The following is a 23,234-nucleotide window of genomic DNA, read 5'->3' as shown; positions in this document are numbered from 1 at the left end:
GAGACGTGGTTAAAACCCCCTTCCCTTCAGTTGGCTTGCTCAGTATCCCCGCGTCTGCAGAGAGCCCAAGCAAGCCGGCTGCTGAAGGGATGTGCATTCGGTTCGTCTGAACTGAATGCACCCCCGAAAATGGCTCATTCGGGCCCCTTTCAGGCTGCTGTGGGCCGAATCAGAGTCTCTGATCTGAATTGGCTTCCCGCAGTTCTGCCGCATTATATCCTAAGGGCCATTGAAGTCAATGGTGAAAACATTGGGTATATTCTGGGGGATGGAGGGGAGGGGGCTTGAGGGAGAGGCTCCAAAATCGCAGGGTAGCTGCTGGAGCCCCTCCCCAAGATGCCCTCCATGTTTCAGGAACATTGAACCAGGGGGTCCAATTCTACGGGCCCTCAAACAGGTTGCCCCCATCCCCTCCATTGTTCTCTATGGTGGGGGAAAAAGTTACTTTTTTCGCAGTGGTGGGTACCTGCAGTGGTGGGTACTTTTAAAGAGCCCCTCCCGAGAGTTGGGGGAGCCAGAATGACCTCTTGCGTGTGATGTCCCAGCAGCGATGCCGCTCAGACATCACACGCAAGGTGGAATTTGCCACTACGAGTCCAAGGCCACCACCCTGGGGCTCAGGGAGGCAAGGGAACGTTTCACCCCGCTCTCCGCCCCGCACGCGGACATCACAGCTGCCACTGAGAACAGTGACAGCGGCCATAACTTTTTAAAGAGCCCCTCCCAAGAGTTGGGGGAGCCAGAATGACCTCTTGCCTGTGATGTATGAGTGGCAACGCCACTCAGACATCACATGCGAGGTGGAATTTGCCCCTATGAGTCCAAGGCCACCACCTTGGGCTCAGGGAGGCAAGGGAACATTTCGCCCCACCCCTCCCCCTGCGCGTGGGCGTCACAGCTGCCGCCGAGAACAGCGACGGCAGCCATAACTTTTTAAAGAGCCCCTCCTGAGAGCTGGGGGAGCCAAATGACCTCTCATGTGTGATGTCCGAGCGACAACGCAAGAGGTGGAATTTGCCCCTACGAGTTCAAGGCCACCACCCAGGGGCTCAGGGAGGCAAGGGAACGTTTCGCCCCTCCCCTCCCCCCGCACGTTGCAGCTGCCTCCATAACTTTTTAAGGAGTTGGGAAGGAGAGCTGGGGGAGCCAGAATGAACTTTCGCACGAGAGGTGGAATTTGCCCCTACGAGTTCAAGGCCACCACCCAGGGGCTCAGGGAGGCAAGGGAACGTTTCGCCCCCCCCGTGTCCCAACTGATGGCTGGTGGGAGCAGGGGGAGGGGCTTATGTGCCCGCCCCCTGGGCTCCTGACTGGCGGAGAGGTGCTCCGGTGTGCTCTGGCAGGAACCGAGGCCTGCTTTGAGCACAGGGTGCAGAAGAGGACAAGATTCCTCCGACACTTTTGACAAAGCTCCTACTTCTTTGCAACAATTACAAATCTACGACCTTGTCCTCCTCTGCTTCTGTTCATCCTTTCATAGGAACTGGAGCTCAGTCGGAAGCTAGTATGAGAACCCGTTCTGAATGGGAAGGAAATAGGATTGTTTTCCAAAATGAAGGGCACAAACAGGGATCATTGTTCTACACTCGATATTTCAGCAAGCCCACTTCTTTACCCAGAGCAATTTCCTCCTCCAGGCCCGGTCTTGCAAATAGCACACTGTTGCCAAGCGGGGCCTAGAAGTGTCCCAGTTACTACTGATCTCCTGGCTACAGAGATTGCACCCTGCTGAGTTCCCCCCTCTGGGCTTCACCCCCAAATCTCCAGGAATTTCCCAACCCAGAGGGCCCAAGAAATCAGGGGAACCAAAGTAAGTACTTTAGTGCATACAATTACTTTTAACTATTTAGGAAGATTTGAGATAAAAGCCTGTTATGCCACTTAAATCACGGACATAGCTCTTGAGCTTGTTCACAGTCCTCAGGATAACATATGTCTTCTGTTTAGTAATCTAACATCTTTTTTTTTTTTTGCATCTGAAATGGTGTGTTCTGTGTATCGTATTTGCCATACTGCACACTGTTTGCCAAGAATGCCAAGAAGCTTGTCATACATTCTGTTTTGCCATACTGCACACTGTTTGCCAAGAAGCTTGTCATACATTCTGCGTATTGTGATGGACAGAGGAAAATGATGCCCCTGAAGACAAACTGGAGCAAAGCAAGGAAAAGCAGAGGGGTTAGCATGCCAGGCCCAAACTGTGGTGAAATGAAGGCAGCAGCTGTGGTTGAGGGACTACAAAACATGCTCCGAACTATACAATAAAATGGATATAAATGAAATGTGCTCATTACATGAGCTGTATTTAAATTGTAAAGGGTCAATATGTTGTTAATTAGGCCCCTCACAACATGTTTCTAAAAAAATCATAATATACCTTGAACCATACATTAGCAATATGTAGTTTATGACTGATGCACTTTCTGGCTACAAAATGGTTAACTGAGGGAGCCGCACTCTTTTTTTGTCTGGCCCTTCTGCCACTGAAGTATTTATTATAGTATTTTTGTTTAACAAGAAAGGGGGTGGGCGAGTGGGAAGTTGCTTAATGCTTGAGAAAAAACAGTTGGCAAGGATGTAATCAGACAGGAAACAGGAAATGATGTCATTAGGTAACAAACAGGAAGCAATGATTATAATACAATGTGATCTCCTTGCTTTGGGTTGAAACTGAAGGGAAAAATTCCCCCCTGCCATCAATACAGGAGGAGAGTACAATTTTGGTTGCAACAATTTCAGCCTGGATGTTTTGTTTTCTGGAGAAGAGCTGGCATTTCTGTGCATATTTGCTTACATAGCAAGGTTTGCTAGAAAATCATCTACAAACACTGATGAATAGATTTTTGCAACAACCTATAATGAAGAGGGGAAGCATTACTTGCTTTCTGGTATGGACATGGAAACTGGGATAGTGCATAACTTTAAAGGGTTTTTTAAAAAACTTGAAAACTAGAAATTGAATCACCCACTGAATTCCACTGCAAGTAGTATGACTGAATTCTTTAGGTTTATTTTGCAAATCAGACTTGCAACAATAAAAGTACAGATGAAAGATAAAACCAGAATAAAATCTAGAGAAACTGAAGCACATCAGGAGTTAGTGGAAGTCTGAATCCCAGATAACTTTTAAAATTATAATATGAAAAAGGGATTTCAATGAAGCAAAGGGGCATTGTTGGCACATGAGAGCATATATCAGATTGGAGGATGAGCTGCTGTAAGAGCCAGAGATTGTGTAGTTAATGCCATTGAGTCCTGTGATCATATTTTCTGCGTAGATATGTGGGCAGAGTTGGCATCTGGGTCTGTTACAGGGTCTGGTTCCTGTGTTGGTGACTCCATTAGATGGTTCATGGCTGTGAGAAGTCGTTTGAGGTTGGGGGGCTGTCTGTAGGCAAGGAGAGGTCTTCCACCCAGGGTTTGTGTGAGAGAGGCATCATTTTCTAGGATGGGCTGTAGATCACTGATGATATGTTGGACTGGTTTGAGCTGGGAACTATAGGTGACAACCAGTGGTGTTGGTTCTTTTTGGTTTGTCCTGGAGTAGGGTGTTTCTGGATACTAGTCTGACCCTGTCAATTTGTTCTCTCAGCTCATTTGGTGGGTACTGTAGTCCCAAAAATGCTTATTGTAAATCCCTTAGATGAGAGTCCCGATCAAGAGCATTGGAGCAGATACGATTGTAATGTAAAGCTTGGCTGTAGACAATCGACTGAATGGTATGCTTTGGGTGGTAGCTGGAGGCATGTAGATATGAGTATCGGTTGGTGGGTTTCCGGTATAAGGTGGCATTTATCTGTCCATCATGTAGTTGTACAGTGGTGTACAGTTGTACACTGTTGTGTAGAGTGGTCGAGGCTCAGGTTGATGTTGGGATGAAAGTTGTTGAAATCCTGGTGAAGTCTCCCAAGGCCTTCCTTCCCATGGGTCCAAACGATGAAGATGTCACCCAAGAACCTTAAGTACAGGCATGGTATTAATGGATGGGAGCTGAGGAAGCATTGCTCCAAGTCTGCCAAGAATATGTTTGCATACTGTGGTGCCATGTGTGTGCCCATGGCTGTGCCATTGACCTGTGGATACAGGTTGTCACCAAATTTGAAGTAATTGTAAGTAAGCATGAAGTGGCAATGTGTGTAGTGGTTTTGTCCAGGATGATATTCCTGATGGCTTGCAGTCCATCCGCATGTGGGAAGTTGGTGTATAGAGCCTCAACATCCATAGTTGCTAAGATGGTGTTGTCCGGGAAAACAAGCTACAACCTGAAATTATATGTATGCACATACACACATGTAAACAGCATCAGAGCAAGAGGAACTGGAAAGAGAACAACATTGTTGCGAAGATCAGTGCATGGAAATAAGGGGGGAAAGTGGGTTCCTACAGTAGGGAATGCATTTACATGCCAACATATTTCTAAACATTAGTAGAACATAAAGAGATCTAAAGGTGATGGCACCATCCTTCTTCACACTATGCTGTGGCCTAATAAGGTAACAGCTGTAAAGCCAGGGGAAAAAAATCATTTGTAGAGAGATGATTTCTTTTTTTAACTTCTGATTTACAGGCTATAAAAATTACAGCTATTTGAATACTAATTTGTATAATTAGCAATATTTTTATAAATTCTACAGTTCTTTCAACTTTTATACTTAAGAATGGGTTTTTTTTTAAAATTGTCATGCTGATACTGTCTAGGTCTGGAGAACAGGGGTCAGCAACATAGCTTGGCATCCTCAGGCAGCTGGCAAGGACTCAGTGCCCTGGGAGGGCCCACCACCACCTACTGTGAAGGCACCTCTGCCCAGACCACAAAGTGGTCACCATATATACTCTGCCACCGGCCAGCAGCCAGGGGCGGATTAACCATTAAGCAGACTAAGCACGTGCTTAGGGCACCAGGGCCAAAGGGGGCACCACAAAGTTGGGGAAAGGGTGAAAAGAACTTTATGTAGCCCAAGCTTGGCTTAGTTTGTACAGTATATTGTGTTATCTTATGAATATATTTTTCTATTGCTGCAACCTGCATTGTATATCTGGTCAGACAGGTCAACAACTAAAATGGGCTGGGTCAGTGTGGAAAGGAGGGGGGCACCAAGATTGGTCAGTGCTTAGGGCACCAGTGAGCCCCTGCCAGCAGCAACGATCAGGTCCTCCTGGAGGTTCAGGACTCCCAAGTCCTGCCTCCTCCTTGTCATCATGCCAGCAGGAGAAGGTGAGTACCTGGGCTGTTCAGTGGATGCGGACATTAGCTGCTGCTCTTTGTCACTTCTGGTTACTCTCTTGCAGGAAGGTAGCTGGCAGGTGCAACGGCAGTACCTGCTACTGCAGGTGCAAGTTAAGGAGAACAAATTAGTGAGACCAGCAGTAAGTGGGGTAGCTCTGAGGCCCATCTAACATCCAAAACTGGTCTTGTTGGGGGTCAGACATGCGTTTCGTTACACAGTCTGAACACATTCCAGGAGATCAGGCTATCCTATAAGGTTGGCCCCTCCAGATGAAGCCTGGAGATCTCCTGGGGTGGCAGCTGGTCTCCAGGCTACAGAGATCAGTTCCCCCCTGGAGAAAACGGCTGCCTTGGAAGTGGGACTTTGTGGCAGTGTACCCTGCTGAGCTCCCTCCCCTCTCCAAACCTCCCCCCCGACTCAACCCCCCCCCCAAATTTCATAACACAGTCTAGCACCACTACATATAAAATCCTCATAATTATGGAATACATGCCCTTCAGAATAGCTGGAGCATAGCGTACAAAGTCCAAAGAATGAGGTAGCACTGAAATATAGAACCTCTCTCTTTCTCTTACAAGTTCTGAAAACATTTTTTTTGTTCGTACAGTGGAAACTGGGAGTATACTCTTAGCCCTGTCTCAAAATATGACTTCCTGTTTAGTTTTTCAGATCCAAAAGCCTGGTTCACTCTATGTAGTTCTGCTTGCTTAAACTGCAAGAAGAGCTCAGTTTTTCTATTTTATTGGGACGGGGGGGGGAGTTGAAGCAGGACTGTGTGTGTATGTGTAATCCATGCGTTCAATTAAAAGAAGCATCTGTTGGGTTTATTTCACATTGCCAAAGAAAGTCTGCAAATCGGGAGCATCTGCTCAGCTTTTTGTCAATGGCTTGTTTTTCATAATTTTCTCTACAGGGTGAGTGTTTGGGGATGGGAGGGGTCTTTTATTTCTGTGTTCCATCTTGATTATTGTTTGCCTCAAATGGTCGTCAAGGAGACTGATTGGGATTTTCAACTGATCTGACTAAGAAAAGAATTAAAGGGAAACACACATGCAGTCTTTTTGAAAAAATAAACAAAATTGCATATCATTAAAAACTAGGTGTATTGTAGATCTCTCACCATTTTTGTTTTTGTGACAGTTGTTTCATGACATGGTATACATTCCGTGTCACATGTGCTTGTAATTTCAAATTCTTTTGGAAAATATTTTGTTTTAACAGAGACATGCACTAAAATCTCTGTGCCAGTCAAGCTGGATGTATCTGGTTGAGGCCGTACAGCCCTAAGTCAAACGGCTTGGAAGGGTATAACTCTGCTTAGGATGGCACTGTTAGTTCCACCGACTTCATGGGCTTCAGTCAAGGACTCCAGCATAACTAGGTTGTAGTTCAGTAGATGTGTGTGTGTGTGTTATACGCCATCAAGTTGCTTCCAAATTAGGGCGACCCTATGAATTAATGACTTATTTTACATTAGGGAAACTACAGATGTGAGCATTTACAAGTGATGGGTGGGCTGAATCAGTATTCCTTCCACTTGCAATCTATACAGTAAGGATCCAGGCCCCATGCTGATTGTTGATAGTCCAAATAGATGAAAAGGATTTGCATGGTGGCCAGAAACCACAGTGTAAAACCTGCAGTGGAAACACCAGTGCCAGGGTACGTCTTCCATAGGGAACTTCTCCCTGCCAGTTGTGCTGTGGCACTGCCACTCGTGGGAGAAGGAGCCATCTGGAAGCACCTTCAGATGCACAACATCCAATTGTACCAATCTGATGCCTGACAAGGATTCACTAGGTTGTGGTATCATATCTACAGTTTTTATAGCAGATTTAGTTAGCATTATCTTGCATAAGTTTCTTCTTACTACAGAGGTTGATGGCACTTAACACACACACACACACCTCCATGGCCTGGACACACTGTGGCCCCTCATGTGTTTGTGGTGGCAGAGCTTTCATGAAGTTTTAGCACTGTTTGTGGCAGTCTGTGGACAGAGATAGACTGGTGGTGATCAATGCTCCCTCTAAGCTGTGGAGTCTTGTGAGCAAGAATTCTGCTTTGTGAGCTACGGCATTAAAGTTGTGAGCAAGCAATTTGGTTAACTCATAAATCCGTTTTCTCTGGAGCCATCCTTCCTGAGCTGAGACAAAAATGTGTAAGCTGGAGGCTAACAAACTGTGAGCTAGCTCACACTAACTCAGCTTAGAGAGAACACTGATGGTGATCAATTAAATGGTTTGCAAAACTCCAAGGCAACGAGGGGACAGAATTCTCCGACTTTGGGAACACCAATAGGAGCCCTACAACCTGCCAGTCACAGAGTTCCCATTCTTCTCTACAGGCTCAGAAGGAGGATTCAGTCCAGGATGATGCAAAGAATAAATGGACATAAGTCTGACATTAGAAACCACAACATTCAGTTGCTGACGAAGAAGAAGAAGAATAGAATCATAGAATAGAATCATAGAATGTTAGAGTTGGAAGGGACTTTGCAGGTAATCTAGTCCAACCCCCTGCACCCTGCAGGAGCATAGCCGAAAGATAACCCTACAACATACCTAAAAGATGGTCATCCAGCCTCTGCTTGAAAACGTCCAGCGAAGGAGCATCCACCACCTCCCGAGGCAGTCTGTTCCACTGCTCAACCACTCTTACAGTGAGGAAGTTTCTCCTGATATTTAGCCGGTAATGATTCCCTTGTAATTTCCACCCATTAGATCTAGTCTTGCAATCCGGAGCAAGAGAGAATAGATCTGCTTCATCTTCTACATGACAGCCCTTCAAATATTTGAAGACTGCAATCATGTCCCCTCTAAGCCTTCTCTTTCCCAGACTAAACATACCCAACTCTTTCAGCCTTTCCTCATAAGACTTGGATTCCAACCCTCTCACCATTCTGGTTGCCCTCCGCTGGACACGCTCGAGCTTGTCAACATCCTTCCTAAAATGCGGTGCCCAAAACTGGACACAGTACTCCAGGTGAGGCCTGACCATAGCAGAATAGAGCGGGACCACTACCTCCCGTGATCTAGACACAACGCTTCTGTTAAGGCATCCTAAGATTGCATTAGCTTCCTTCGCAGTCACATTGCACTGCTGGCTCATGTTTAGTTTGTGATCAACCAGAACACCCAGATCCCTTTCACATGTGCTGCTGTCAAGCCAAGTCCCTCCCATTCTATACCTGTGCCTTTGATTTTGTGTACCAAAGTGTAGGACTTTGCACTTATCTCTATTGAAATTCATTTTATTTGTCTCAGCCCACTGTTCCAGCCTATCTAGATCATTTTGTATCCTGGCTCTGTCTTCTTCAGAATTAGCAATCCCACCCAGCTTCGTGTCATCTGCAAATTTGATAAGCATCCCCTCTATGTCTTCCTCCAGGTCATTTATAAAAAACATTGAACAACACCAGGCCCAGGACTGAGCTCTGCGGCACTCCACTCGAGACTTCCCTCCACGTAGATGCAGAGCCATTTATGAGCACTCGTTGGGTACGATTTTTCAACCAACCACGAATCCATCCAACAGTTGTAACCATCCAGCCCACACTTAACCAGCTTATCCTCAAGGATATAATGAGAAACTTTGTCAAATGCTTTACTGAAATCTAGATACACTATGTCCACAGCATTGCCAGAGTCAAAGTTAGAAGAGGAGGAGGAGGAGGAGGAGATTGGATTTATACCCTGCCCTTTACTACCCGAAGGAGTCTTAGTGGCTTACAATCCCTTTCCCTTTCCCTCCCTACAACAGACACCCTTTGAGGTAGGTGGAGCTGAGAGAGCTCTTTCGAGAACTGCCCTTGAGAGAACAGCTCTGAAAGAACTTATGACTGACCCAGGGTCACACCAGCAGCTGCATGTGGAGGAGTGGGAACTCCCAGATTAGAGTCCGTGCTCTTAACCACTGCACCGAACAGAGAGACTGCTGAATTGCAATTGATAATGAGGCTCAAGACAATGCATACTCCAGGACTGAATTGAGAGCTAGTTTTCTTGTCTTATTATCAATGTGTGTTATTATCAGTTGGCATCTGAAATTACTCCACTCTCCAAGATATAAGGACCAATCCACATGTTCTAATTCCTCATCAGGATCATTTTGAAAGAAAATAAATCCAGATAGGAACATAGAAATCCAATCCTTTAAAAAAAGTTTTCAGAATAAGCCAAAATAATTTCCTGAATGTACATTGTGCTTGTCAGAAAAATCCACTCTCCCTCCCTCCCTCCCACCCACTCACTCAAGAAGTGTGCTTGCACACATAAAGCTTATACCTAGAATAAAATGTTGTTGGTCTTAAAGCTGCCATGGGACTCCAATTTTGTTTTTTCTGTCTCTTTCCTCCCCCCCCCCTCAAAAAAAAGAAAGAGGAGGAGCAGCCCAGGAGAAGGAAGCAGAAGCATTTGTGTGTGCGTGTGAAAGAGGGAGGGAGGCAGGGAGGCAGCAGCCAGGAAACAGGAAGCAAAGAGTCACTGAGGGAGCTGGGAAAAAAGCAAACTAGGGTGTGGCTGCAGCAGCAGCCATGGAAAGGAAGCAAGAGAAGGAATTTGCTTGGGGGCAAGTTCTGAGCCCTGTGCGGGTCGGATGCGGCCCGCAGGCCACACGTTTGACACCCCTGCTCTAGACCTTGCCAGGCAGTCAGTATTGTTTTTCACCCTCTTAGTGGCCAGTCCTAATCCACTTCCCTCTAGAACAGTAAAAGCTACCCCTTCATCTCTTAGAGATGAGCCATCCCAAAACAGACACATTTCATCTCCTGTTGGCTTTCCCCCTAGATTTAGTTTAAAAATAGCTCTGCTCTCTGGCTCCTTCTCAGGACAAGTGGAGGCCATCTCTTTTGTACAGGTCCTGCTTGTTCCAAAAAGCATCCCAATGCCTAACAAACTTAAAACCCTTCCTCCCTATACCATCTCCTAATTTGTGAGACTCCTAAGTTGTGCCTGTCTTGCTGGCCCTGCGCATGGAACAGGCAGCACTTCAGAGAAGGCTACCTTGGAGGTCCTGACCTTGAGTCTCCTGCCTAGCAGTCTAAAATTTCCTCCAAGACCACGCAACTACATTTCCCCACATAGTTGGTGCCAACCAGTGTTCACTCTAAGTTGAGTTAGTGTGAGTTAACTCACAGTTTTTTGGCCTCCAGCTCACACATTTTTGTCTTAGCTCAGGAAGGATGGCTCCAGAGCAAACTAATTTATGCAGTAGCCAAATCACTCGCTCACAACTTTAATGCCAGTAGCTCGCAAAGTAGAATTTTTGCTCACAAGACTCCACAGCTTAGAGGGAGCATTGGTGCCAACTTGTACCACAACCACTGGTTTCTCCCAAGCACTGTCTAACAGCCTATCTAGACTATGCATAATGTCCTCTACCTTTGCACCAGGCAATCAAGTCACCTTTCGGTCAGTACACAGGTTTGTAGCCCATCTATCTACATGCCTAAGAATAAAACCGCCTTCCTGCCCAGGGATGGTTCCATTGTGCGAAAGGAAACCTGATCACCAACTGTAGAAGTGGTCCCTTTTGAGGGAACATTCCCCCTTTCTTCAGCATGGTGCCGTTTCCTCATGCTCCTTGACTGTGGTGGGGCTGCCATTCTCTGAGTGGGATACATTTAACAAATCCCCCAGAGTCTTACCCATGTGCCTGACGGACTCTGCTTCTTCAGGTCAGCCATATTGGTCTCGAAGGTACAAACTTGTTCCCGGAGCACCAGCAGCTCCTTGCACCAAGCACACACCCATGACTTCTGTCTTGGTGGCAGACAGTCATACATGTTGCACTCAGTGCAATACACTGGATAGCCCCCAACCCCCTGCTGGCATTTCCCCTCCATAATTGGTTTTTTTTAAATCCCAATTTTTATACATTTCCTACTTATGTAGATCTGTTTGTGGAATGTGTGCTTACCCTTTTAGGGATGTGGAGAGACTAGTGCCCTGACTTCCTCACCCTGCTGCTGAACTCGCACATCTGCTAAACTTGCCTGTTTATTCCCTTGTTCCAGACACTTTGTCACTGGAGCAGGACCTGCTACCTCGCAGTCAGTAATGCTCCTTTATAGACTGTTAACAAATGGTGAAGCTGAGAAATGAATTGCATTATTATAGCTCAGTCCTAAGATCTGGGTATCCTATGTTCCCTCAGATCTATCTGTTAAGCTTCTTATAATGGCACATTAGCCAGTCTAGAAAAAGTGCTGGCAACCCCACAGGTGATTAGCTAGATGAATACAAATCCCTACAGCATTTGTTCTTGTTGTAGACTCAATAGAGCTTTGGGACTGCACCATCCTAGCCTTTATCTCCATTGGAGGGCTGCCTGGAAAGAGCTTAAACAGACACAAGGATAGTAATGAGTAATATTCAGAAATAGCGACAATCAGCATGTGGGATCATGCACTCTACACATGGTGTGAGGAAATAGTCTAGTTATTTGGCTTGCAAAAAGGGTTGTGAGTTTTTGGCCAGAAGCCATGGTTGGGTGGTAGTCCCCCAGAGATTTAGTTGTGTTCCATTTCACCCAACTGCATCTGGGTTCCACTAGCACAACACTGCAACCCCCAGGGGATATCTCCCTTTCTTCACTGTGCATATGTATTCTGTGCATGCTGTGTGGGAGACACTGTTAGCAACTATGGAGGGAGGGAGGGAGGGGATGTTAAGCCAGGTGCCTGAGTGTGTATGTGTGTGTATAAAATCTGTAGCAGTCACATTGTTTACCTGTGTGGGATGCATTTTCCTTGAATCCCCAAGGTTTTCTTAAGGTGAAGGTTCTGTGCAGTAATATGCTGTAACTTTTGTTTCATCCTTGGCTGTTTCTGCAAAGTGCTCCTTCTTTATGCAAAATGTCCTTCCCCCGCTGTTACAAAAAAATCTGGACACACACGACTAAAACAGATAAACAAATATAAGGTCAACAGTCATGTTAGTCTGACCCGCAATCAACAGTCATACGACTTATAAGAATTGCTGTACATGTATTGTGCTCTGAAGCATTACAATATGATACACAACTTAATAAAATATAAACTAAGGTACAACGTCGTCTCCGGATTATTTACCAACGTTTCAAAAAATGAATCTTCTTCAGGAAATTTTAGGAAATTTTATAGAGGTGCCAAAGCTCTCATTTTCATAAAAGCTAGACAACAAGTCTTAAGCATATCACGATTCAGATAGGACGCTGATCTCAATTAACATGCAGTGTTTTTTTCTGGATCCTAGGCGTCTCGCGTGTTAATCGAGATCAGCGTCCTGTCTGAATCGTGATATGCTTAAGACTTGTTGTCTAGCTTTTATGAAAATGAGAGCTTTGGCACCTCTATAAAATTTCCTAAAATTTCCTGAAGAAGATTCATTTTTTGAAACGTTGGTAAATAATCCGGAGACGACGTTGTACCTTGGTTTATATTGTGTATCATATTGTAATGCTTCAGAGCACAATACATGTACAGCAATTCTTATAAGTCGTATGACTGTTGATTGCGGGTCAGACTAACACGACTGTTGACCTTATATTTGTTTATCTTCCCCTGCTGTTACCATTACCAATGTTTCCCCATGTGTGTTCTAAGTGTGTTTCACATGCTGTAAGATAGATGTAACCTTATCACCTGAAATAGGAGTGTGAGTGTCTTCTTTGGGTGACAGAGAGAGCGATGATTGGCTGCAGGCTTAGTATGCTAAACTGTGTCATGGCTGTGTAAGCATGGCAGGAGGCAGTGGCAGGGAGGGGGAGTTTCTCCCCCCCCACTCCCATAGGGCTCAGTGTTTTTGGTGGTGTAACTCTATGCAAGTGCTAAGACATGATCTGAGGGGCCTATTCATAACGACTAAGCTCTACTTCTTCCCTGGCATCTGCAGAATGCTACACTGACACATCTGCAGTTATACTAGTATATTTATAAAAGTTTTGTGGGTACACCAGTGTGAGGATAAATTGTTGTCCTAAGCCTTTTCCTCAGGCACACCAATCCAGAGCACCAAGGCAGTAGCCCGCTGTCTAATGGCAGAACCCTGGGCCAGCAGCCAGGCATGGATGCCCCAGCAAAGAGCAAGGTCATGGAAAGCCCTCCCCCACCCATCCCCTAGCCACACCCACATTTCCCACCCACCCTGCCACAGCCAGTATCTGTGGATGCACATGAGCAGCTGTGGCAGACAGCCTCAGGGCCAACAGTGGCACAGTGCTGGGACACTGGGGGGCTGCTGCTGAGGGGTGCCATCTTGAGCCCCCCCACACACTGTTGAGCTGGGACCCCTGCATAGTATGGGGACCCATTTGGTTTACCCCCAGACCCTGGCTATGTCTCAACTGAGGTGGGATGCCGGCCACAGGTCTATTCAGGTGTGCAGGGGCTCAATAACCAGATGCAAATCCTCGTGGGTACATGACTGCTGATGTGTTTCTTTCTCAGGCAGGAATCACGTAGCGATCTGTTCTCATGCTGCCAAGCAGGTGATGTCTGGAACCATCCATGGTAGCAACAAGTCCTCCCAACCCTGGTGCTCTCAGCCCTGTGGCACGTCTCCAGCCCCCAGGGAGTGCTGCAGCCGGGAGGCAGATGTGACCTGAAACTGGGCCAGGGAGAGTGGGGAAGGCAGGGCCCACCCCGTGGTGTTGACACAGTACACCATCATGAATAAACAACCCAGCTTTACTGTGAACATGTGAACAGCAACAATCCAACCCTAAGTGCAACACAAGCAACCAAGCAACTTAGCCCCCTCTCCCCCGAACAACAGGCCAGGCTGCATGGGCACCCCCAGTTGGTCAGGGGTCGCTGGCTAGTCTCCTGGTGGTGCCCCAACGAGGTCAGAGAACCTGTCCAGATGCCCCCTTACATCCCGGAGGCCCATGGGGCAGGCCTGGGATGGCTGCCAGGAAGGAGGAAGTGCATGTCATGCAGCAGCACACTGATGCTGGCTACCTCCTTCTTTAGACACTGCTTTACAGTGGCCGGCTGGTACAGCCAGGCATTCATCCACTGCAGGACTGCTAGCATGGCCATGAGTGAAGTCCTTGTGGGGAGGAAAGGGGGGATGGTTGGAGCACAGACACCTGTGGGCCTTTTGGCCCTGCCCCCCCCCCCCCAGGCTACAGGTTGCAGTCAGTCAGTGAGTGGGAGCAGTATGGAACCATCACCTATCTAGCTCATGGCCGGCAGGATGGACTGGAGCTGCCTGTTCCCCCACCCCACCCCAGGGCTGGTGCTCCCATAGGGCACGCTCACCCTCCATGGGACAGAATGGAGAGGGCTGGGGGGGGGAACCCAGACCCACTTCTGGCCCCAGCTGATGAGGAGCTGATGGTAAAGACCATCCTCCAATGAATCACGATTGCTTGTGGACACCTCCAAGTCTGTAGCAGTCTTGGTCCTCTCACTGTTGGAGTGGGGGTTCCCTTGCCAAGAACCTAGGCTGCAGGGTGTGCACCTACAGAGGTGGATGCCGCCCCTGATCAGTCCATTGCTGCTGGTGGGAGGTGCTATGTAGGGCCTGGGGGATAGAGGGCGGGGCACGCAGGCCACATGGGGAGCATGGTGGTGGCACCATCCTGGGCAGGGGACAATCCCTATCCACCTGACCTGCAGACTCCATGGTGTGTGTGGGTGGCATGGGCCAGAGGTGCCGTGGCACTGTTGGGGAGACGCTGGGGAGTGGCCATTGTCAGCTTTCCTGCCACTAAATGTGTTCTCAGACCTGCTCCCACTCAGCGATACCCAGGATGTAGTGGCCTGCCTATGGTAGCACTAGTGGCCTGTCCCCTTCCTGCCCAGCTGCTGCCAGACAGCCATGTTGTGGAGCATGGCACATACAGCAACATAACACTCAGGAGCTTCATGGCCCTGTGGCCGAACGTGCAATGCAGGCAATAGAAACATCTTTTCAGTTGGCCAAAGTCACCCCCTTTATGACTGCATGCGTTCAACAGTGGGCCCAGTCTAGGCAGTATGATTTGCTGATTCATCACTGGCATAGAGCGTGAGCAGATACAGGAGCAGGGTAACCATGGCCATCTGTGATGGGGGACAAAGAAATCCATCAGTGTCCGTCTCAGGCTGAACAAGTGGCCTCACCCCACTGGCAGGGTCACTGACCTAACTACCAGCCCCTTCCCTCTAACCAGTCAACCAGCCGGTGGTTGAGGCCAGACATAGTGATCTGTGCATCATGTATGCTGCCTGGAAACTTGGCCATGATGTCTGTGAAAATGCCCCCGTGGTTGTAGCTGGCCTATATTTTCAAGCTGTAAAAACGGAGTCAGTTGAGGTAGACCTGCGTACAGCTTGTCCCCAGGAGCTATGAGTGCAATGTGGGGTGCAGTCCATGGCCCCCCATGGAGCCTGCAAATATGGAGAACCTGGCATGGATGTGGGCCAGCTCTGCATCCTCCATGGGGAAATACATATGCTCCTGCAGCATGGCATCCAGAAAGCTGTAGAGACAGCAGCTCACTGAAGGTTGGGACACCATTAGCACCTTGGCCATGACTGCCTGGGGTGAACCCATGGTGAGGAGGTGGAAGGACAGCCGCAGCTTCTGCAGGACAGGGATGGCTGCCCTGACAAGGTGGAACCACTCCACGCAAGTCTCATTGGGCAGCTGCAAGGTGCCAGTAGTGCATGGCATGATGCCTTATACTGCATAGCTGTATCACCCAGATGTACAACACATGCAAGAGGTGGATCATCTGGATCACTGGCAGGGTGGCAGGTGGTGGGCCATCAACTTGGTGCAGGTCATCCAGTGGTTTTGGGGATGGTGGCCTGTTAGACACATGAGCTGCTGGGGGGCCTCCTCACACCTATGGCTTGACTAGTGTGATCCATGGTGGGTGTGGGGACTCAGAACCAGTGCCCAGCCCCCTACACAGCACCCCCCCACCCTCTCATCCATGTGGGCAGTCCACTGAGAGGGAGTGGCCGGAGACCAAGTGCAAGTGGAGGAATACTATCTCCCAGGTGAGCAGTGCTTTACAATGGTCCAGGGTCGGCTACTAGCCACCTTATGCAGCAAGAGGCTGCTCCTGGGGATATGGGCAGGTGGCAGGCACACACTGAAGGTCTGCTTGCGAATGTCACTGGTGCTCCATGGGCTTGTGCCAGCCTCTGCCCCTGAGCACCCCCCTCCAATGATGACAAGCTGGGGTCCCTGGGGTGGTTCCTGAAGCCAGGCTGTGCAACATGCCCATGGTGCTGAGAAGTGCCCCGCTGCCTGGGGCTGACCCCATGTTCTCGTGAGAGCCCACAGCGGTCTGGACCTGGACGGACTTCAGAACTGCACTGCCCATAACTAAAAGAAAAAACAAGCCAGAAACCACTGAATGCATTTACCAAGAACACCCACACGGACTTCCTATAAGATGACTACTTTGTCTGTAAGAATATGTGATAGCCTGTAAACATAACAAGACCATGAAGGTCATATGATAAAAAAAATTAACCACACAAAACTTTGCAGTAGCAGGAACATGTTTTCATTATTTGAAAAAAAAATAAAATTCAAACTTTGTCATCACATAAAAACATTGCATGAGAAGTAATAAACATATTTACACTTCTGTTTTTGATTATAAATATACATTATATACAAAATAATGTTACAAAATGTAGAAAGTTCAGTGCTTCTGATTTTCTTTAAATTACTGAAATACTAGACTTCAAAATAAACTATGAACAGACACTAATATAAACCATATTATTGATTTCTGAAGGTCATCTTCATAATGGCCAGAACAGAAGGTCAGTAGTGAACATTCCAAGCAAGATTTCCTTGCACAATTCAAGACTGTAGGCGGACTAATCTAACACTGGGATTTACAAGGTCAGGAACTCTTCCACCACAGAAAGCACAATCACAGTTTCCTTGAATGAGAATTCACTTCCTCTCTCTGCTTCCGCCATGTTCTCTTTCCCACAGTATTTGTTTATCACTACAAACATCACAGCACTTCCTATCTGAAATGTCTATTATTATTGCTGTAAGTGTACACGTTAAGTCTGTGTGAACTGCTCCTTTGGATTCAAAGATTTAACCTTATCCCTTTCCTTGCAGCAACGTGAATGAAAAAGCAGGACAGGCCAAAAGATTTAAGGTTTGCCCCATGGAATGTCCCTCCAGAAGTCAAGTTGGTTGCTGTACTTCTGTTAAATATCTGAGAAGAGGACTGTGAACTGTAGATAGTGGTGGTAGTAATGGGTCTGCTGCAGGGCTAGAGCAAATAACTGCTTCCCTGGCTGTGACAACAGACCGTTTGGACTTTGAGATTAGGTGTGACTGAAGAAGCTTAAGATACCTAACACAAAATCCAAATTCCTTCCAAACATGTATGATGAACAAGAAACACAATTCTGCTTGTGGTGGCTCTGCAGTGCAAATGTGTGAATACAGCTGATTGATTTTTAAACGCACTGTAAGGCTTTCAGTGAGCACTGGAATTAAGTATCCTCCTATAGAGGAGAAAGAGGCAACATTCATTTTTAGTTCCATGGACGTGGCTGTGGTAGAGAAAAAGGACCAAACCCACAATTTTACTGCTTGGTTCACTGAAGCATCATCACGAGATAAAATGCGACTTCTAGATCCATCTTCCTTTTTTCCTATTCAACCTCACATTGCCTGGAATACATGAAAGGGCAAAAAGGATGTAGAATAGATGAGGAATAGAGAGGAAGTTCATCATCTACCCCTGGCCAATACTGCTTGGGTTCTGTAAAAAGGTTGTGGGGAGGTTTGTCTTTATTTGGGCTCTCTAGATTCTCAGACAAGCTTTAGGCACTTTTCAGATCCAGAACAGTAAGCTCATTTAACTTGAATCCATTATCTGCATAGCAACATTTGCTTCTTTATTAATTCATTCTTCTCAAGATATTGTTGATATACATCTGTGATGCCTGAGTGCCTTTTGCACCTCCTGGCACCTCCCAAGACCGAATTTCTGGAAATTCTCATAACAGTTCACGAGCAACTGGCAGCAATGTAATTTCAAAGGCTAGTAAAAGATGTCATTTCTGTCTGTCTCCTCCTCGTAGTCAGTTTACATTCCTTGTATGAGACTTCAAAACAAGGGGAAAAGGAACGGAAAAAGTCTATTGCATCTTTTAATAAATTCACTGTCCAGTTCACCCACTTCCATCCTTTCCGTCTCCTCCTGAGAGCAGCAAATTGCATATCATTAAAAAATCCAAGTCCAATCCAATTCTGAATTGTAAACAATGTTCCGGGAACATCCACCTTGTGGCATCTCCGAGTCTGAGGTGCAAACAGAACTGCCTTCATTCTTATACCTGTCCATAAAAAATGAGGAACAGAAGGTTGAATGCAGCCAAGAATTTCCTTGGATGGGAGTTAATTCCACCTGCACAGTGCCTTCCCCCCTCCCCTGCATCCTCAAACGGCCCCACAGTGCTGATCCTGGAAGTCAGGCAACCCCACAAGCACAGTGATGGGAGATTCGATGGCCCTCCCAGGGGTGAGGGAGAAGTGGCACCTCCCATTTCCATTTATGGAAATTCTCCAGTGGATCAAGCCCAGAGCATACAAACATTCTCACAGGCAGTCCAAGGTATATTTTAAATAAAACAAGGTAAATTTAGGCTAAGAACCTCCAATTCAATCTGTGGTAAGTATTTTAAACCTTTTTCTTCAGTACCTGTGAAAGAGCTTATGGTTCATTATCTGAATTAGTTTATGGATCATTATCTAAATTAACTTAATTCTGTTTATTTTCTATGTTTAGTATGCTCCGTTATCAGTATCTTTTCTTTGGTACTCAGTCCTGTGAACATAGAAGCACAGATCTTATTGATTTCATTTTCCATATTTAGTTCCTTTGCTAGCAAGGTGTGAAGTAGCACTAAAAAGAGTACCATGCTCCACCTGCCCATATTTTGCCATTATACACAAATGCTACTTGAAACTGAAATGCTGTTTTCAGGTTTCCATTATAAAAAATTAGATACCACTTTTGTGTACACTACTATATACAACAATGACATACCTCTGTGGCTATAACACACTCATTTCGCTCCTCTGTTATCACAAAGACAGACTGATAAATGGAATCCCTTGGCGAGCATATTGTTGATATCCTGCATTCTGGCTTTTCACTGTAAGAAATATAGAAAAACCACCATAAAAACTTTGAACAAAATAATTCTAGTTTCATATGTCAAAAAAAAGGATCTTAAGGTTCCAGCACAGTTATTGTAGAATGGTCCTGGATAACTGCAGATATATAAAAACAAGCTGAGAGCCTTTGAGGAATTGTGGGGAGAAGGCACAGTTTGGAAGTCCTACCCAAAACCCACCCAAACCCTGGATTTCTCTCAGTGACTTGATTTCCCTTTCCCTTTTTTCATGTAATTGATTCTCAGCTGCTCTGAACATTCCAAGCTACTTGAGCCTATTTAGTCCTCGTGTTGTTTTTCAGGGTTTTATCCTTTATTTGGTTGTTTTTTTAAAACAAAACAAAACATGTTTTTCTGCCTACTTGCTGGCTGTGGTGGCCTTGCTGTTTGATTATCAACACAGAGGCCAGCCAATTTACTATAAATTTAAGATATAACATAATGATGCCAATTCCAGGGGTTCATTTACACTCTAGCATGACCAAGAAGTATAACCAGGCCAGACTATACATGACAGCTTTTAAAAGCCAAGCCATCCTCTAACAAAGGAAAGTAGCTGTAATGTGGGACATGTGTGACAGCAGCCAAAACCTGTCCTTCTCTTTCTATGGGAGAGTTACCAGGAGCAGGGGCAGTGTCCCCCCCACCCCACCGCGTTCCTTCATTTTCAGGCATAATCAAGGCAGGAGATAAAGGTGGGTTTCAGATCGGAAAATGTTGTTTACTGATACAGACAATCTACCTTCTCTCTGAAACAAATTCGTTCCTAGCTCCTTTATTTTTGCTGTTCTAAATTAGAAAAGTAAATTAATTCCAAAACTAATGATGGAAGTCCACAATACAATGCAGTAAAAATTAGAGATTTTCAATCTAGTCACACTAATGATCAGACCTGCTTCTAATTTATTCTCTATTCAAATTCCTTGAACTCACACATAATCTTCCTTGTTCAATTTGTGCAGGTGAATATTGGAACAAGGGCTTCCTAAGGAAACAGGAGAAACTGAATTCATACCTGTGTAACCAGAAGGGTGATTTCTCTCCTATACACTTTTCACTTTTATGGTATTTATCTTCCTGAGCTCCTCTGCTCGTCAGTTCCTTCACCAGATTATAATCCCATGTGTGATTCTTAGGTTTGTAGTTTGATTTCTCCAGCACACAGTCTACTTCAAAGTCTTTATTTTTATTTGTGTTTTTAAGCTGAGAAGCAGGGATGAGATTTTCCTTCTGGAAGTCTGATAAATTGTTCATTGCTTCTGAATTAGGCTCTGGGTGCCTCTGCATCTGCCGGATAACTATAGCTATCATGCAACACAATATGAGGAGGGCAACTAGCCCAACTCCCATGGAGATAGCCACCCATGGAACTGGTTTAGGAGGCTCTGATTCATGCAGATATACTGGAAATTCACAATGGGTGCCCATAAAGTCAAGAGGGCAGTGGCAAGCAAAGCTGGTAGCATAAAGCCTAGAATAGCATGTTCCCCCATTCTGGCATGGCCCAGAGGCACACTCATCTCTTATATCACAATTCCTGCCAGTGTAACCTGGCATGCAAGTACATGTATAATCATGTGTAGTCACAAGGTCATGACAAGTTCCTCCGTTTGAACATGGATTTTTGGAACACTTGCTGATGTTTATCTCACATTTCTGACCATAGAATCCAGGACGGCAGCGACACACACTCGTCACGCCCAGAAGAAAGCACTGCCCACCTGTGAAGAAAAAACAGTAACAAGATTTGTAATCAATAATGAGTAATGTCCCTATTAATTACTAGTTTAACTATTATTTAGTGCCCAATGGGTACTTCTAAGTACTGTAATGAGCACAGAAATCTCTGCCCTAGGAACTTAAGTACTACTAGCAGGAAACAATTAAAGAAGGGACCTATGAAATTTGTTGAAGAGTCAGAGATAAGTCTTATTGGGCTGTAGCACCTTCTGCATTGAGCCCCTGTCCCACTGTGCTGAGAGCTGGTCCTGCCCCTGTGTAGATAAAAGTGAGGAAAGCTCTTGTGTACTACAGGAATACTGCAAAGGAATTTCCTGCGTGAGAGAGGGAGACCACGAGCCTGTGCTTATGCACCAACAACTATGGGAAAGATAGGATCAGAGTACTTATGAGAAACAAGCAGGCAGGCAAGTTTCTGTATTTTTAAAGAAAAGAATTTCATAATTATTTTGATTTACAAAAATATTCCATTAAATAAATGGCTATACCTCAATAAAACTACATATTTCCTCTTCTTGATCACTCTGTTCTTTCAGGTATCTATTATAAGCCATATTTTGCTATCATATATGCATGCAAGCACCATTTCTAGCCACTTGCACAATTTCTCTCCCTCCCCCCAACGGGTAAACAAGAAACTTGCAGAAAGTAATTTTGGGCTGAAAACTCATTGTATTGTAAAGGGTTAGCAGCCTCTCTCCACCTTATTCTTCCATTCAGTCTGCCAGACTGATTTGGGTGTTAAAACAAAAAGTGAAAAAACCCTCTATTCCATGTAACCTATGTAGTTCTGGAGCCTCAGAGAAGAGGCTTAATATACATTATTCTAGGAGTGCAATTATTTTCTTCAAAATGTGAAATCCTTCTGGTGTAAGGACATACCATTAGCACAAGGATTATTAGTACATCTATCTTCTTTTTTTTCACAATTGGATCCTGTAAAGCCCATAGGGCAAAGGCAAGCATAGCTGGTTCCTTTTTCTTTTTCCAGGCATGTGCCACCATTAAAACATGGAGAGTCAGCACAAGTCAAGACACTGTGCTCACAATTAACACCATCATATCCTGGGGGACATGTACATTTGTAGTCTTTTCCCAAATCCTGCAGAAATAAAACAAGCAGAAGACAATTCAGACTTAGACCTGTTGAACTGTAGGTACTCTGAAGGAGAATGTTAGCTCTGTATTCTTTTTTGCTTATCCAATTAACATGAATTACTGTGGGTTTTGCAGATCTTTCCTGTAATCTTTCCTTAAAATCTGCCTCCATTCCTGAGGACTGGAAGGTAGCTAATGTCACTCCCATCTTTAAAAAGGGTTCCAGAGGAGAGCTGGGAAATTACAGGCCAGTCAGTCTGATGTCGATACCGGGTAAATTGGTGGAAACTATTATTAAGGAAAGAATTAGTAGGCACATAGATGAACAAAACCTATTGAGGCAGACTCAGCGTGGGTTCTGTAAGGGAAGATCTTGTCTCACTAACCTGTTAGTGTTCTTTGAGGGGGTGAACAAACATGTGGACAAGGGGGATCCAATAGATATTGTTTACCTTGACTTCCAGAAAGCTTTTGATAAAGTTCCTCATCAAAGGCTCATAAGTAAGCTCAAAAATCATGGAATAAAAGGACAAGTCCTTTTAGTGTTGGACTGGACAAGTCCTTTTATGGATCAAAAACTGGCTAATTAATAGAAAACAGAGAGTGAGTATAAATGGGCAATTTTCTCAGTGGAAGGTGGTAAGCAGTGGGGTACTGCAGGGATCAGTACTTGGTCCACTGCTTTTTAACTTGTTCATTAATTATTTGGAGTTGGGAGTAAGCAGTGAAGTGGCTAAATTTGCGGATGATATGAAGTTGTTCAGGGTGGTGAAAACCAGTGAGGATTGTGAGGCACTCCAAAGGGATCTGTCAAGGATGGGCAAGTGGACATCAACATGGCAAATTGGGTTCAATGTGGCCAAGTGCAAGGTGATGCACAATGGAGCCAAAAATCCTAACTATAAATACACATTGATGGGGTCTGAACTGGCAGAGACTGATCAAGAGAGAGATCTTGGAGTTGTAGTAGATAACTCACTGAAAATGTCGAGACAGTGTGTGACTGCAATAAAAAAGGCCAATGC

General features: G+C 45.6%; 1 protein-coding gene across 1 annotated transcript in view; it reads right to left on the bottom strand.

Annotated features, from left to right (window-relative positions):
• Positions 1 to 18,461: 18,461 nt before the first annotated feature.
• The window catches only part of DLL4 (delta-like 4 (Drosophila)), a 17,495-nt gene continuing 12,722 nt past the window's right edge, over positions 18,462 to 23,234 (bottom strand). Inside the window, exons 8-11 of the mRNA XM_015429518.1 lie at positions 21,994 to 22,213; positions 20,387 to 21,092; positions 19,242 to 19,350; positions 18,462 to 18,528 (exon numbers count right to left, since the gene is read on the bottom strand). Of these exons, the coding sequence (XP_015285004.1) occupies positions 18,523 to 18,528; positions 19,242 to 19,350; positions 20,387 to 21,092; positions 21,994 to 22,213 (1,041 nt within the window). The 3' untranslated portion in view covers positions 18,462 to 18,522. The remainder of the gene's footprint in view (positions 18,529 to 19,241; positions 19,351 to 20,386; positions 21,093 to 21,993; positions 22,214 to 23,234) is intronic.

Source organism: Gekko japonicus, unplaced genomic scaffold (assembly GCF_001447785.1).
Source record: "Gekko japonicus isolate JY-2015 unplaced genomic scaffold, Gekko_japonicus_V1.1 scaffold251, whole genome shotgun sequence".
In the NCBI taxonomy this organism is placed as follows: domain Eukaryota; kingdom Metazoa; phylum Chordata; class Lepidosauria; order Squamata; family Gekkonidae; genus Gekko; species Gekko japonicus.
This window is presented reverse-complemented; position numbering and strand designations above follow the sequence as displayed.